Raw genomic sequence first — 16,273 nt, forward strand, 5'->3', positions numbered from 1 at the left:
CTGTCTGTACCACCCCCTGGAATGGAGAACAGGGACTTTTTTTCTTCATCGCTAACCTGGATGAGCGCTCCGCACACAAGAGGTGCGGATAAATAATCGCTATATCGATGAGTGCATGAATTCTCAACATGTGGGACGCTAAAGGTTGTCTACGCCGAGCCTGGGCATAAGGGAAATAAAATGGGTGATAAATGAGGGTCCTGTAGCCTGGGCAGAAGTGACAGGTGCACCCCCAAGAAACCCCAACAGCTGACAAGCAGCTCGGAACCTGGACCGCCTTCCTCGGGCGCCAGGCAGCACCCCAAAACCTCGCCTTATGGCTCGCTGGCCGGAGAGAAGGGAACGCGGCGGGCATGGCCGCACGCTGGAGGAGGATCAAGTCCATAGCTCCAGGCAAAGTCAGGCCCGACTTCCCCGGAGGCCGCTACGACCCTCGACCCCGAGGCCCAAGCCGGCTACTCGCCGCCCGCCAGGCCGAGGGGGCGCCGGGCCTGGGGGTGCGGGCCGCCTCACCTGCAGGTGAACTTGAGTGCGAGGAGCAGCGCGCAGCCGAGCGCCACAGCCCCGCAGAGCAGCTCGGGCCGCCGGCGCGCCATGAGGGAGGCGCCGCGCAGCCAGCGGCGGAGCCGGCCCTCCGAGGAAGCAGCCGGGGCCGGGCTGAGGGAGCCGGAGCCCACGGGGCCGCCGCCACCGCCACCCTCGTCCTCGGCGTCGTCGCTGCTGCTGCCGCCGCCGCGGCCTCCGCATTCCGACATTACATGCTCCCCGTCGCCGGCTTTATACCGCCGCCGCCGCCAAGGGCCCGAAGGCCCGGCCCGGCCCGTCGCTCCCCAATCCCGCAACTCGCCGAGCCAGCTAACCCGTACGGTCCACGTCAGCTCCGCCGCAGCCGCGGCGCCCGCCCCCGCGCGGGCGGCTCCGCCCCCACCCGAGAGTCTGCGTGGACACCGCCCATCAGCCCCGCCCCCAGATAGCCCCGCCCCCTCGCTTACGGAGTCTGCGCGGATCCGTTCCCCGCTGGCGGCTGGGCAGCCGCGGCGGAGTCCCACAGGCCCCGCCCCCGTCCCTGAAGTATGCGCCGAAGCCGCCGTAGCCACGTGCTCGCTCCGGTATCCAGTCCACTGAGTCTGCGCAGGCCCCGGCGCCAAGCGTCCGGCGACTCCTATCTCTGCATCCAGCCAGTGCAGACCTTAGCAGCCCCGGGCTACAGGGAGTCCCCTCTTGGCTCCTTGAGTTTAAAAAGTCGTGTTGGTGACAGCAGTCGTGTCTGCTAATATCACTACAGGCTCCGGTGGGAAGCCCTGCTTTGAGAATTAAATGAGGTCATTGATGGAAACTGCCGGGCCCATAGTGAGTACTCAATAAATTTTAGTGACTGTCGTCTCCCAGTGTCCATTTCCTGCACCAGTGAAGTGCTGTGCGCCTGAGCACCATGTCCCTACATCACACCCCTGGGAGGAGGGTCTGTACAGCCTGTACTCACTTCACAGATGCGAAAACCGAGGCTTGGAAAAGCCACGTGACTGCGGCCACAAAGCTAGTAGGTGAGGAATTCAGGCTCAAAGTCAAGGTTAACAAGCCGCTCCAGCGACCCACTGTCGACTCTAAATCCTCTGTGACTCTGAATGTTAGGTCCTTTCTAAGTAAGTTGTTTTTTTAAAAAAATTAATTTATTTTTGGCTGCGTTGAGTCTTTGTTGCTGCGCGGGCTTTCTCTAGTTCTGGCAAGTGGGGACTACTCTTCGTTGTGGTGCGAGGGCTTCTCATTGCGGTGCCTTCTCTTGTTGCGGACCATGGGCTTTGGGCATGTGGCTCAGAAGTTGTGGTTTGCAGGCTCTAGAGCGCAGGCTCAGTAGTTGTGGCGCACGGGCTTAGTTGCTCTGCGGCATGTGGGATCTTCCTGGATCAGGGCTCGAACCCATGTCCCCTGCAGTGGCAGGCAGAGTCTTAACCACTGCGCCACCAGGGAAGTCCCTCTAAATAAGTTTTTGTGATTAAAAACAAGTCGGAGAAGGATGAAATATGAGTTGAGAGTGACAGGAAGGGATTGTTTCCCTGGGACAAGTGTACCTGGAGCTAAGAGAATGTCCGTAATTACGAAATTGCTGGGACCACAGATCTAGACTCGACTTCCGTTGTCAATAACTACAAACCAGGCATATAAAACTCGGAGGGAACTAAGGCAGTATGATGCCACGCAAAAAAACCAAAAAAAACGGGAGATGAGACCCTACCTGTGCCGCAATCCAGCTGCATGACCCCGGTGCAGATTTTCCAGGGATGTAAAATGTGCTATGAATGGTCACCTTCGTAGGTGACCTAGAGCATAAAGTGTGTTAACCGCGGAGGCCCAACATGGTAGCGCATATTCACCTGCCATTTTGCTCTTTGGTTTCTACATCTCTTTGTTCTTTACTTCCTTCTTTTGTATTAAGTGGATCTTTTATAAAACATTAATTCCTTTAATGATTTAAAACTTTTTTTTAGTTACTTCAGATTTATACTAACTTAATTTCAGTAAGATACGGAAACTGCTCCAATACAGCTCCGTTTCCTCCTCCCTTTTTTATGCTATTATTACTCTTTTTTTAATCTACTACAAACTGAATAATATAGTGTTACATTATTGTTTTATATAATCTTATTGGAAGAAGTTAGAAGAGAAAAAATGTATTTCTAGTTTTTAAAAAAATATTAACCTTATTTACCGTTTCTAGTTCTCTTGATTTCTTTGTGTAGATTTGAGTTACATAGTATATTACTAACAAAAACAAATATGGTCCGAAGTCACCAGTACCCATTCACTGTAGGTTGCTAGAACAGAATCCACACTGCTAGAACAGAATCCACACTACTCTTCCGTAAGACACCTGTCATTTGCACAGGCCTTTATAAGGTTCAAAGTACTTTTGCTGCCTGTGGGTTATCTCATGAGACCCACAATATCTTATGGCAATGCAGGGCGGCGTCTTACAGGCCAGGAAACCACCCTGTATCAATAAAAGGATGTTTCCTTTACTATTCTCTTTCTAGACATCTGGCTGCTGCTCTGGCCCTAGGTGTTCTCCTGAAACAATGATAAATTCATTTCAGATTACACCAGGCCATCTGGGTCAGGCTGCACTGCTCTTCAAGGCTATGTCAGCCCTAACTAGTCCACATCAACCAGTATCTGAGATTTCATGGCCACTTTTTATACCATGATCAAGGTGGTGGCATTTGAGTAGGGGGCAGGGGGAAGATTACATATATTTCTCCCAGGTATTAATCCTTTTCTTAGAATTGGAGAGAAATAATGCTTGTTAATTTTTTTCTTAATCAGAGCTCTTTCTTTTTTTTTTTTTCCTTTCGTGTGCTAATAATCATTTTTCCCCTGCCCCAAATTTTGTAATCTGTCTTTTTAACTGACTCATTACTATTGTGTCTAAGCCAAATTTGGTTATTTTAAAAAGTGAGTTACTATGGTAACTCAGTATCACTTGCTTCAAATATTTTATTCTACTTTGTCCTTTCAGCAGTTTCCTTTTTTAAGATAAATTTATTTATTTATTTATTATTTTTGGCTGCGTTGGGTCTTTGTTGCCGCGTGTGGGCTTTCTCTAGTTGCGGTGAGCGGGGACTACCCTTCGTTGTGGTGCGCGGGTTTCTCATTGCGGTGGCTTCTCTTCTTGTGGTGCACAGGCTCTAGAGCGCAGGCTCAGTAGTTGTGGCGCACGGGGGCTTAGTTGCTCTGCGGCATGTGGGATCTTCCTGGACCAGGGCTCGAACCCATGTCCTCTGCATTGGCAGGTGGATTATTAACCACCGCGCCACCAGGGAAGTCACTCACCAGTTCCCTTAAATCTGAGTCTCTGGTTTGGTATTCTGTCAGTGTTTCTCACACAAGAAAACCCATATTTTACATTCTGTAGTTTTAACTAAATTTTTTAAAAGTTGAAATACAGTTGATTTACAGTATTGTGTTAGTTTCAGGTGTACAGCATAGTGGTTTTTTGCAGATTATGTTCCATTATAGGTTATTACAAGATATTGGGTAATTCCCTGTGCTATATACAAGGTATAGTAAATCCTTGTTGCTTATCTATTTTATTTATAGTAGTTTGTATCTGTTGATCCCATACTCCTAATTGTTCCTTCCCTCCCTCCCTCTCTCCTTTGGTAACCGTAAGTTTGTTTTCTGTGTCTTTTGTATATAGATTCATTTGTATTATTTTTTTAGGTTCCACATATAATGGTTTATGGGAGTTTTTATGTGTTACGCGGGCCTCTCACTGTTGTGGCCTCTCCCGTTGCAGAGCACAGGCTCCAGACGCGCAGGCTCAGCGGCCATGGCTCACGGGCCCAGCTGCTCTGCGGCATGTGGGATCTTCCCGGACCGGGGCACGAACCCGTGTCCCCTGCATTGGCAGGCAGATTCTCAACCACTGCGCCACCAGGGAAGCCCTATAATGGATATTATATAGTATCTATCTTTCTCTAACTTAGTTCTCTAAGCATAATATCCTGTGGCCCATCCATGTTGCTGCAAATGGCAATATTTCATTCTTTTTCATGGCTGAGTTAATATTCCATTGTATGTATATATACATATATATAGCATATATATGTATAAAACATCTAATGCTTGTTTTTTTTTATTTTTAATTTTTGGTTCCGTTGGGTCTTTGTTGCTGCGTGTGGGCTTTCTCTAGTTGCGGTGAGCGGGGGCTGCTCTTCGTTGTGGTGCGCGGGCTTCTCATTGCGTTGGCTTCTCTTGTGGAGCAGTGCTCTAGGCACACGGGCTTCAGTAGTTGTGGCACGTGGGCTCATTAGTTGTGGCTCAATGCAGTTGAGCAGTTGCCTACAGCTTGAAAAGCAGGGGGAGTGTGGGTAGACTAGGGTGTGGGTTTGGTTTTGTTTTGTTTTAGGTAATGAAATACTCTAAAATTCATTGTGGTGATTGTAGCATATTTGGAATCTACTAAAACCATGGATTTGTACTTTAAAATGGTAAAGCTTTTGTTATTAAAATTGTATCTCAATTTGTTAAATGCTGAAAAAAATCCACCCTGGAGGAGATATGGAGATAAACATGTCCAAGTAGACATGCCAGTTATTAGTTTCGTCTGCTGTTAATATTCGGGTTTTGCTCTTTTACACTTTTTTTTTCCTTGCCCTTTTCCCCCCCTCACACCTTCTAGGGTGGAGGTGTGACTTCACCGTGGAATAATTAGCATTGACTTCCTGATGCTGAGACCAAGGCTGTGGCCAGGGGGGTTCTTAGCCGAAATGAGGCAAGAAACTGGATGATTTAGGCAGAAATGGAATTTACTGAAAGGATAGTTCAGAGCACAGAGAACTGCAAGAAAGCCCAGGCACAGAGAATTTGAGGTGGGGATGCAGGTGTGGAAAACAAACAATTCTCGTCTTGACCGACTGGTCAAACTTTTAAGTTTCTAGCCTAGATTCCAAAGGTTAAGACAACCAACTTGTTAAACTGCAAGCTAAAACAGAGCACCAGAGACAGCTTTTTTTTTTTTTTTTTTTTTTGTGGTACGCGGGCCTCTCACTGTTGTGGCCTCTCCCGTTGCAGAGCACAGGCTCTGGACGCACAGGCTCAGTGGCCATGGCTCACGGGCCCAGCCGCTCTGCGGCATGTGGGATCTTCCCAGACCAGGGCACGAACCCGTGTCCCCTGCATCGACAGGCGGATTCTCAACCACTGAGCCACCAGGGAAGCCCCAGAGACAGCTTTTTAACATCTATTCTCCCTGGAAAAAAAGGGTAAAAGGAGTTTGGAAGGATGGAGAAAAAAACATCATGAAGGCCATCAGACTAGGGAGACCTAGCAGAATGATAACACTGCCAGTCTGCTCTACAGAAACAGATTACTTATTTGGCAAATAAGTTGCACTGCTAACGCACCTGCCAAATAAAACTGGTCCCAACTGCCTTCCATTCATGGAGGGAAACCAGTCTCCTGCGGTCTTCAAGGAGTCCCCCGGGCTTGCCTTTCACTCTGCAGCCTCTGGTTCTGCTGAAGGCACCGCTTCTCTCTCATCTCTCTGCTTGCAGCCATGCTCCTCCCACCCAGGCTGGACTCGCACTGAACAAAGACCCTTTTCTGTTTGCCCCAAACCCCACTGACTCAAGGTTGTCACGAAGAAGTGACTTTCGAGTCCATCAGCCATTCCTTCTAACTCCCACTCCCAAAAGGGACTCTGCACCGGCAGTGTCCTCATGAGGTGGCGGCCCCCAAACCCTGACAATGACTCTTCTCCCTAGCTCGCCAGGTCAGGAGCAGATCTGGGTCTCAGGATAGCTCAGCCCTTTCCTTGTCTCTGCCAGCCCGTCCTGACCACACCTTCAGTGGTCTTTCAACAACCAAAACGGCCCTATAGAAGGCGCTGTGCTAGACAGTTGTGTCTGTGGAATCCCACAGCCCACGTCTTAGCTGACCATGTGTCCCTTTGCTGGGCATTCATCTGAATGAGACGCAGAAGAGCACCCAGAGGAGTTAGCATGTCAGTCAATAAGAGAAGCCTCTTAGCAACCTGAATCGGAGGAGAGTGGGACAGAGTGAAAGTTGCTGCCATGTCTCTCTAATTTGCCTTCTGTCATTAACTGCTTAAATGAAAGTGTTTTAAATAAAAAATCGAGGGAATTCCCTGGCAGTCCAGTGGGTAGGAGTCCACGCTTTCACTGCTGAGGGCCCAGGTTCAATCCCTGGTCGTCGGGGAACTGGGATCCTACAAGGCGAGCGGTGCGGCCAAAAAAAAAAAAAAAAAAAAAAAAAGCTAACCTTGTGATTTTAGTACCCAGTTTTGTTTTGTATTTTTTGCGGTACGCGGGCCTCTCACTGCTGTGGCCTCTCCCGTTGCGGAGCACAGGCTCCGGACACGCAGGCTCGGCGGCCACGGCTCATGGGCCCAGCCGCTCCACGGCATGTGGGATCTTTCCGGACCGGGGCACGAACCCATGTCCCCTGCGTCGGCAGGCGGACTCTCAACCACTGCGCCACCAGGGAAGCCCCTAGTACCCAGTTTTAACAATTCTTTAAGGAATTGGCAAGGACCACACCAAAAAAATGAAAGACATCTATATATAAAATCTTTATTACGGGCAGTATTGGTCCATACACTACACAATACCAACAGTACAAGTTTAATCTTTCAAAATCATCATTTAAACAGCAAAAGACCAAGAAATAAAATTTGAGTCAACTGATTATTTTTCAAAATATTCTCAATGCACATTATCCTCAGTTCCCTTATTATAGTGAAACATACAAATACAGAAAAATACCCCATTTAACATATACTAGTGTTAAATGGTTATTTGGCTTAAAATCTGAGTTAAGAAAATCCTTTTTAGCAACCTACATACAGATAAGTAGCAAACTTTATTATATTAGACAAAGTCATTCCTCTTAAAACGTGAAGAATTTCATCCATCATGGGTTCTGATCCTAGTATAGTGTTTCTCTCTCACCATCGTGATTCTTATCTGAAGGACCAACTCAAGAAGTCGTCCTCAACATAACCTTATCCTCTTCCCCAACACAATTCATCCAAAAGTCTGTTCAACAGATGGCAACCAGTAGCGGTCACTCTGCCATTTGATGCCGTGAGAGCCTGGCCAGACCTGTCAAACAGCCCGTTTTCCTACCTACTGTGGGTTGCTGCTCAGGAGGGACGAGAGACGCCAATACAAGCAGAAAATCTGCAGCTCCTCTGCTACGTGCCTTACAACACTTTCAATTTTTCTGGTCAATGCTCTGATTAGGTAACATACATAAAAGCCAGCATATTAGTTTAAATCTTTAAACAAAAAACTATATTTTCCAAAGTCATTATCATTGGGGGCAATTAAGTGATCTTTTCGTGCTTTGTTGAGCTTCATCTTTAGGGCATCTCTTCTCTCTTCCCATTCATGAAGTTCAGCATTGCCATGTGCAAATTTACAGCTGCTTCCTTCCATGCAGGTACCATTCATATACCTGTTAGGACAAGTTAGCTTGGTAAGCGTCCACCAGCTTGGTAAGCATCCACCAGTTGTTTATAAAAATCTGTCAAATGTGCTCTTCACTACCTTTATGGTTTGCATTAAACTTTTAGCTCGAAATCTTAATCCTAGAAAAATGAATATTTTTTTGCCTTGACAGCTACAATAATTAGTACTTTAAACTATTTAAATGCACTATTTAATGAAAAATACAGATTGTTGGGGAAAAAAAGACTATGCTCCTTGATGCAGTGGAAAGAAATCAGAAGGGGCAGGAAGTAAAAAATATCTTCAATAATTCTATGTATCACATGGATCTAAGTTTGGAAGTCAAATAGAAACAGCAACAACAAAATGAGCAATTCAAAATTATCTAGCTTTTCACTGAAAAATTTTCTAAGTAAACTTAAAATACTAATATTTTCCTTTGACCTGAGAAAGTTCCAGATTTATACTTGGAATATAATTCAAAGGCAGTTTCAAAACTGATGAACATCTACTACGAGAAAGATTGTGAAGTGTCAGAGAATCTCCACTGCCAGCTCAGAGATCGTTTGGGCAAGCTTGAATGAACTTATTTCCCTATTTGGTTATCTTTAAGACTTTCACGCCAGTACCGGCAGACTAGTGAATCTTTTCATGTAACGCAGGAGAGTGAAGAAATGTTCAAGGAGCAACTAAACTTTGAGCTCAAATCCAAGCATCCAGGATTAGAAGATTTTATCACCCAGATACTCTGTCTACTCACAAGGTCAGCAGTTTTCATGTGGGAAACTGAAGAGACCCACGTACCTATCGCAAATACTAAAATATCCTGTTGGAAAGCGGTGCTGCCAGCAGTACTGGTCATCTTCAGTGTGGAAAACCTTCTCCTTGTGCTTCTCCGAGGAGATGTGGCCCTGCCACTGCTTCTCACTGTTACAGTTCTTCCCACACATCCAGCAGTGGAAGTCCACCTACAGTGCACGGAAGACACGCATCCCGTCAGTGGCTGCTGTCTGTGTGGCCCCTGACAGGTCACATGTGTTCAGGCACCAGAACAACTAGAAACGACTCCACCTAAGACCCGGACTCTTGGGAAGCCTGTCCAGTGGGGGAAGCTGGGTGAGAACATAAAACTCAAAGACAAGAGCAGGACCAAGGAGAGGGTGGCCAGCACACAGGAAGCAGAGAGCAGGGGCGATGGACTGGGCCAGGGGTCCAGGCAGTCTCTGGCAAGGAGCTGGTGTGCAAACAAGGGAGTCTGTCGGCAGGACAAGGGGCCAGGTTCAAACAAGGATTCCGGGGAGGATTAATACCATGAGGGAAAGCAGAGAGGATGTGAAAACCCGGGACTCGCCCACTGCAGAAGGACGAGCAACTCCATCCTTGCACATGAACTGAACCCCTACTATGGGCCAGGACTTGTGCCAGGGGCCAGGGAACTACACGTGCTGGGAAGACACCACCCTGGGGGCACAGACCCACACATTAGGGACCCTGTGCTCCCACATATGCAAGCGTGCAGTGTTTGAGTAGTATTGACTATTTCCCAAATGCCCTGCAACACTGGGTAAGAACAGGTTCTCAGAGACAGGTCAACCTCATGACCCAGCAAGTTGGGGTGACCCTGGCTCTGGAAACCCTGGTAGTACTTAAGAAAAGGTGGTGAGGGGATCAGTGCTGAGCCTTGGCAGAGAAAGCAGAGTTCACAGGGCGTATCGTGTGCAGAGACGTGTCCATGACCCGCATCTCAATGACTCAATACGGAGAGGGGACAAAAAACAAAACAAGAAACAAGGAGCAGAGTAACGCATACGCCTGTCAGTTTAAAAAAAACATGCCAGGCAGAGCAATAGGTTAGGAATAAACAGTCCAAGATATGTAAACATGGCCTGGAAAAATATACACTGGATCTGGTCCCTCTGGGAAAGGGGGACAACTGGGGTTCCAACTTTATCTGTGACATTTTATTTACTTTACAGAAGCAAACACAACAACTGTTAACATCGGTTCACCTGGGATGGTGGGCTCAAAACAGTCATTATACTACCCCCTTCACTTTTTTGAAAAATTTAAAAGACAGCCAAAACAGTAAAAGACCACAGGTGACTTAACGTCTCTGTAGAACCCAGAGGCAGAGGCCAGACTGCAGGACGGTGATAAGAGAACACGAGGACTTGGGGGAGAGGGGATCCCACACTTCCTGAGCACTTTCCGTGGCCCAGCACTGGGATAAACCTGCAGGCTCATCAAACTTCGTGGCTCCTTCACAAGCAACCCCCTCAGAGATGTTCAGTAACCTGCCCAGTGTCACAGGCTAGTAAAGAGAGGGAAGCAGGACTCGGACTCACAATTTCCTGGCTCCAGAGTTGGAAAAAAGATCCAGGAAAGGCATTTTTAGGATGAAGAGACTTAAACTAACAGTGGAGAGCCAGCGTGGAGAGAAGATGAAGATAAGAGGGAGGGCAGATCGGGGGCGAGGGAGCCAGGTTTTGGAGAAGGTGGGAAAGAAAAGAAAGGCCTGGAAGCAAAGGTGAGGGGAACCAACCTGGGGTACTTACAGTAACTTCCGCGTAATCTGTCGGCATGTGAATTTGTTTTCCATTTTCTTTGTTTGACTGGCTGGCTACATCATCGCTTTTTTCATTTTTTTGGCTCTTTAGCCAGAGTTCATAAAACTGCTCCATATCTTGTACTAAAGAAAAATGAACTCCTTTCAGCAGCAAATATTTAAATACGCCGTTTAAATACACACAAGAACACGCACTCTTTTGGTATCAGTCGGTGCAATTTTCAAAAGAAACTTGAGAGGGCTGAATGGAAACTGATCATATTTAGACACGGAGAGACAGTCCATTTCCAGACTCTCAGGGGTAAGAACCAAATTTGGGACTGTAAGACCACAAAAGTTAGTTTTCTTTTTTTTTTTTAATAGTTAGTTTTCAAGATTAACTCCTCCCTGCATTTGCAAGACACTATGGGGGTGTTTAAAATTCAGAAATCATTTCAAGGGCATTGCTGAAAAGGAAAGCCTCGGCACGGCTTCAGGATGCCCCACGTTAAACACTTGCTACCACTGCTGTAACCACACAGGCTACTTACACACCTCCTCACTGTCTACTGAGAAACCTACTATAAGGACCGAGATTCTGACCCTGATGGGAGCCCGTCAGTTGAGCCACAGTCCCAGAAGACCGACATGCTGGGGTGCAACTTACAACAACACAGCCATGACCAGGTGCTGGGCAGTGGCTATAAGCTACTGGAACAAGTGTATCTGGCATTACTGTCAAGCAATAAAACCAAGGTTTCTCAACATCAGCACCGCCAACGTTCTGAGCCAGAAAACTTCGCTGTCGGTGGCAATCTTGTGCGTGTAGGATGTTTAACAACACCTCTAGCCTCTACCCACTAGCTGCCAGTAGCACAGCCCTACAAGTCATGACAATGTCCAGATGTTGCCAAGTGTCCCCAAGGGGAGAGAGGTGTGTGTGTGGCAAAATTCATCCCCAGTTGAGAGCCACTGAGTTTAAAAAAAAAAATCTGGTAATGAGGATCTGGTCAAAACTCAGCTTTACTGCCTGCCTAAGTGTTTCTAAGATTAGAGGTAAACTAGGAAATTCTTCTTTCTTCAGACCAGTGGTAGCAGGAATCACTGCAAGAGCCCTGATTTGCAAGGACACCTTCAGTAAGGCCCAATTCTATGTCCCCACTCCAAGCAAGAAGGAGTCCTGTCCACACAAGTCACTGAATTTTTACATGGTTGAAATACGATAGGTGACATGCTTAAATCAGATGGCTTCTTGTAATCCAGAGATCATAGATCTTAAGTAGTCGGTAAATTTCCATCAGTTTACTTAAGACTGAAGAACAATAATCCTGGTAGCAAAACCTTTTCTGGTTGGAAGTGAAAGTTTGTCTGAGGCTCCTCTCAAAGTCTCTCACAATAAACCTGACGTTTGACCAAGACAAGCATTCTCTCCTTGGGCCTTTGAATCTGGGCCTGTTCTACCAGTAAGGGCTCCCTGAAGAGACCTCCAATTATAACCTGATTAATTCAGGGGTGACTATTCACAAAAGGAGCTCACGGAAGGACTGAACTTCCCCAGACCATGAATCACGCCTATGACATCAGAGGATGCTGACCTATGTATTTGTATCTGAATCTGACCTAAGCAAACATGATTGGACGTCAGACTCTGCTTCACTGATAAAATGGTATAATGGTTTAGAACACAGACTGCTTTCTGTGTGCACAGTAAGTTGGCATATTTACAGAGAGGAAAGAGACTTTCAGGCAAGCTAGATTTCACGGGTGTCAAGGCCACGGTTAATCATCAACTTACTCCCGTTCTCTTTCATGTAGGTCCACACTTCTCGTTCCTCAGGACTGTGAGCAAAGGAACAGTTTCCAACATACTGACATTTTTTCCCAGAAGCAATATGATTGCACAGCTGTATCAGAAAAATATGAACATGCTTTAAGACAGAGTACACTTAGTAAAACTGCCTAATTTTTACATTTAAGCAAAATAAATATTATTATCCATGCTAATGCCGAGAACATAATTTTAAAAGGAGATTAATTTGCTTCTATTCAAATTGACTATAAGCCCCAATACATGAGATGATATTAAGCTTTCTGTCTCAAAACTTTTCAAAAGAAAATTTCCAAAAGAAAGTAAGTATGAAACTGGAATATGGAACATTTTCTTACAAGGAAATGTCAACAAACTCATTGATTCAGAGTATCTGCTTTTAACACAGCAGAACATTTTATCTCTGCAATGCAAGTCTCTGGCTGCCTCAGTCTGAAGGATCCTACTCTCCCCTACATGACACCCAGGATGCCTCCTTGTCAGCACTTGGGAAGCGATAAAGAAACTGCAGACTCCTCCAAAGGTACTAAACAGTGTCAGAAAAAATCTTGGACATTTACTTATCACCAATACTGGCAGCTAATCTTGGCCATCATTCACTAGCTATGCGTTGTTCAGAGACAATTATTCCACTAACCAGGCCATCCAGTTATACAGTGTTCAAATAATACCTCTTCTGGTTATTTGCATTTTTACTTTACAGAGTAAATACAGTGATACTGGTAGGAAAATAAAGTGAGAGCAACCAGCAGAACACAGACTCCCCTAAGACCCATGACTATTAAGAACTAGGAAAACTGCCGTCACCAAGAGCTCATTCTTAGATATCATCAATATACTTGTCTTTATAGAGCATAAATCCTAGTACAATTAATTGTTAGCTTATTTTAGTTTATCCGTGTTTCAACAGGAGTTGGCCCTATATATTAGTTTACGTAATAGATGCTTAGCATTGACTTTCACTAAAAATCAAGAAGCAGTCAACACTTAACACTGCTCCTTTCCTCCCTTGGACCAACGTCAGGGACCCCCACCCCTGCAACCCTTACAATTTTCTGCATGAAGTCAATAGTCAACAAAACATTCTTGTGATAGACTGTATTATATTCTTTTCCCAGTCAATCCCCAATAAGTACTTAGGTATTAACTAGGTAGACATTTACCATCGTCTTTCAAAACTCAACGATAAGGAGCAGGGAGAAGAGAAAATAAAGGAGAAGGCCGCTCTGTGCTGGGTTTTTACACAACACCATCTCCTGTATCTTCCCTAGGATGCAATTATTCTCATTTACAGATGAGCAAACTGAGGCTGAGTAACCTGCCCTTCGGGCAGACTCTGAAGCACATGCTCTCTCCACCTCACCACACTGTCTACACACATACAAACACAGAGTACTATTTCTTCTTTTAGAAAAAGGATCCCTTAGCAATACCTAGTACAGTAGGAAAAAGAGGAAATAAGCTCCTGTAACATTGCAAGGTAGAACACCACGTCCAAGATGAGAGAATAATCAGTGGTCCTAGGCAGCTGCCTCATGAGCTAGAATTGTTCCCAGTCGTCTTAGTTTTAGCAAAGTTTTGAGGAATACGCCCATAATCTCCACTATCTTTTGAAGCACAAGACATCAATGGTTCCAATAAACCTTCCTCTCCTCCTACATAACCCATGAATTAAATCACCCAAATCTGAGGCTGAAACCACTGTGGATAAACACAAACACACCACCTCCTTCAAAGACTGTCCTTATAACTTGTGTAAAAAGCAAAGTACCCTGGGTGATGGGAAATTAACCCTCCTCTTCCTCAACTCTCTGGCAATTGGGAGAAGGAGCCTCATTACATGGGGACTCTGCAATCCACCTGCACTGCTTCTCTGGGCAAAAGGCTCTCTCCAGACTTCCTCCGCTGCAGCTGAAAATTTCCGCCCTGTCAGCTCCAAGTGTCCCTTGCACAGTGAAATTCCTCCAGACCCTCTCTCTTGTGAAGAGGCAAGTTGGGCCAGCTCCAGGGCTTTGCCCAGACAATCGTCTTTAAGACCACGTAAGGCACCAGGGGGACCAAGTTGAAATGTGCTACCTAGTGAGTGAAATGCTACCCACACATTAAGTTGGTCTAGTGTTTTCATTCTAAGGGCTTTTGAGGAATATATTGCTCTAACATGGAGTGTTTTTCCTTTGGGTTACTTCAGGAAAATACTATAATGTTGGGCATCCTTTAGCGACCATCCACTGCTTCAGTGAAAGAAACAGGAGTGATAAAAACAACTCATCGGGGCTTCCCTGGTGGTGCAGTGGTTGAGAATCTGCCTGCTTAATGCAGGGGACACGGGTTCGAGCCCTGGTCTGGGAGGATCCCACATGCTGCGGAGCAACTAGGCCCGTGAGCCACAACTACTGAGCCTGCGCGCCTGGAGCCTGTGCTCCGCAACAAGAGAGGCCGCAATAGTGAGAGGCCCGCGGACCGCGATGAAGAGTGGCCCCCGATTGCCACAACTAGAGAAAGCCCTCGCACAGAAACGAAGACCCAACACAGCCAAAATAAATAACTAAATTAATAAACTCCTACCCCCAACATCTTCTTAAAAAAACAAACAAACAAACAAAACTCATCAACAGCATCCATAATAATACGGAAGGCCCTGGGTTTGACAGCAAAGCTGAGGAATCAAATTTAAATGAAATTCTCTCCCATTTGCTCCCAAAGTAATTCATCTGAAAAATAAGCTGAGCCATGACCATCACTTTTCTCTAGTTCATTGTCTACTTACTTTTCCTCAGTAACTCATACGTTTCCAATCAGTCTAAAGACTGTCCCAGAACCACACATTCAGAAGGGGAAGGAAAACGAAAGGACCACTTCGATTTCATTAACATGATGAGCATTATTTAAAGGGTACCAGTTTCCATCTGAATTACTACTACTTTCTAATGATTTGAAATGCCTAATAAAAAAAAAAGTGGCTTAAAAATTACGTATGTACATCAAACTGTAAAGGCATTTGTTTCTTTGTGGGGAGAGGACGGATGTTCATCCACTTCTTACGTTCAATAGACATCACTCTCATCGCACGACGATCTTTGGTCCACCTAAGAAAAATGGAGTTCAGAAAAAACAAAAACACACTGGCAAAGGCATAATATAAAGGGGCAGGTACAAAGTTTGTACCTAAAGGACCAGAGATTTTTTTCCTCAACCCTTCTAAAAGAAATGCCTTATGATTCTGTCATTTCATTTCCTGTCGATAATTATAAACAAACATTCCCTAAGAATCCTAAACACGGAAATGATGAAATACAGGAAAAACACTTGAATTGTGTGCAGAATTCTTAGCTACTAAATTCTAAAAAATCTCTTCCCTTTTGCTTTGCAATTATTCCTAAATTGTCTACTTTCCTTTGCTCTCTTCAAAGTCTTAATCTTTTTTTCTTATATGCATGATTTTACACCCATGAAACAGATCATTATGATCAGGCACTATTTCCACACACACACTACTTACGAATGCCTTGCTTTTGCACTACAGTATTTTCTGTTTTTGTCTGGTTCAATGACTTGACCATTTCTCAGACACTGAGCACATACAAATTTTATCTTCATATTAAGGGATCCAGGCATTATTTGATTGCCAAGTACCTTAAATAATTAAAAGATTAGTTTTAATTTAACAGAAAACCAGTTTTCTGAGAACACAATCACCATGCATTTTTTTTCATAATAGCATACAATTTCTGTTTTTGTCTGGTTTGATGATTTGACCACTATATATATATGATCTGATAACTAAAATCTCCAGTTCTCCACCCAAATGCAAGAGAATATGATAAAAGCAGATTACAGATGCCAAACCTCAATTTATGAAAGTCAGCTTAGGAGTTAATGACTAGGATTTTTGGCAGGGAGGGGAAGGAGGGTAATTGGGTGAAGCAGTTT

The 16,273-nt window shown here is 45.3% G+C and overlaps 1 protein-coding gene across 2 annotated transcripts in view; it reads right to left on the minus strand.

The window, feature by feature from the left end:
- Positions 1–7,071: 7,071 nt before the first annotated feature.
- The window catches only part of ZC3H7A (zinc finger CCCH-type containing 7A), a 35,833-nt gene continuing 26,631 nt past the window's right edge, over positions 7,072–16,273 (minus strand). For both annotated transcript variants that reach the window (XM_024123306.3, XM_007126832.3), the window contains exons 18-23: positions 15,843–15,976; positions 15,324–15,429; positions 12,311–12,419; positions 10,526–10,659; positions 8,775–8,938; positions 7,072–7,977 (exon numbers count right to left, since the gene is read on the minus strand). In XM_024123306.3, coding sequence (XP_023979074.1) covers positions 7,788–7,977; positions 8,775–8,938; positions 10,526–10,659; positions 12,311–12,419; positions 15,324–15,429; positions 15,843–15,976 — 837 coding nt within the window. In that variant the 3' untranslated portion in view covers positions 7,072–7,787. The remainder of the gene's footprint in view (positions 7,978–8,774; positions 8,939–10,525; positions 10,660–12,310; positions 12,420–15,323; positions 15,430–15,842; positions 15,977–16,273) is intronic.

The sequence above is a fragment of the Physeter macrocephalus genome, chromosome 14, assembly GCF_002837175.3.
Source record: "Physeter macrocephalus isolate SW-GA chromosome 14, ASM283717v5, whole genome shotgun sequence".
Taxonomy (NCBI): Eukaryota; Metazoa; Chordata; class Mammalia; order Artiodactyla; family Physeteridae; genus Physeter; species Physeter macrocephalus.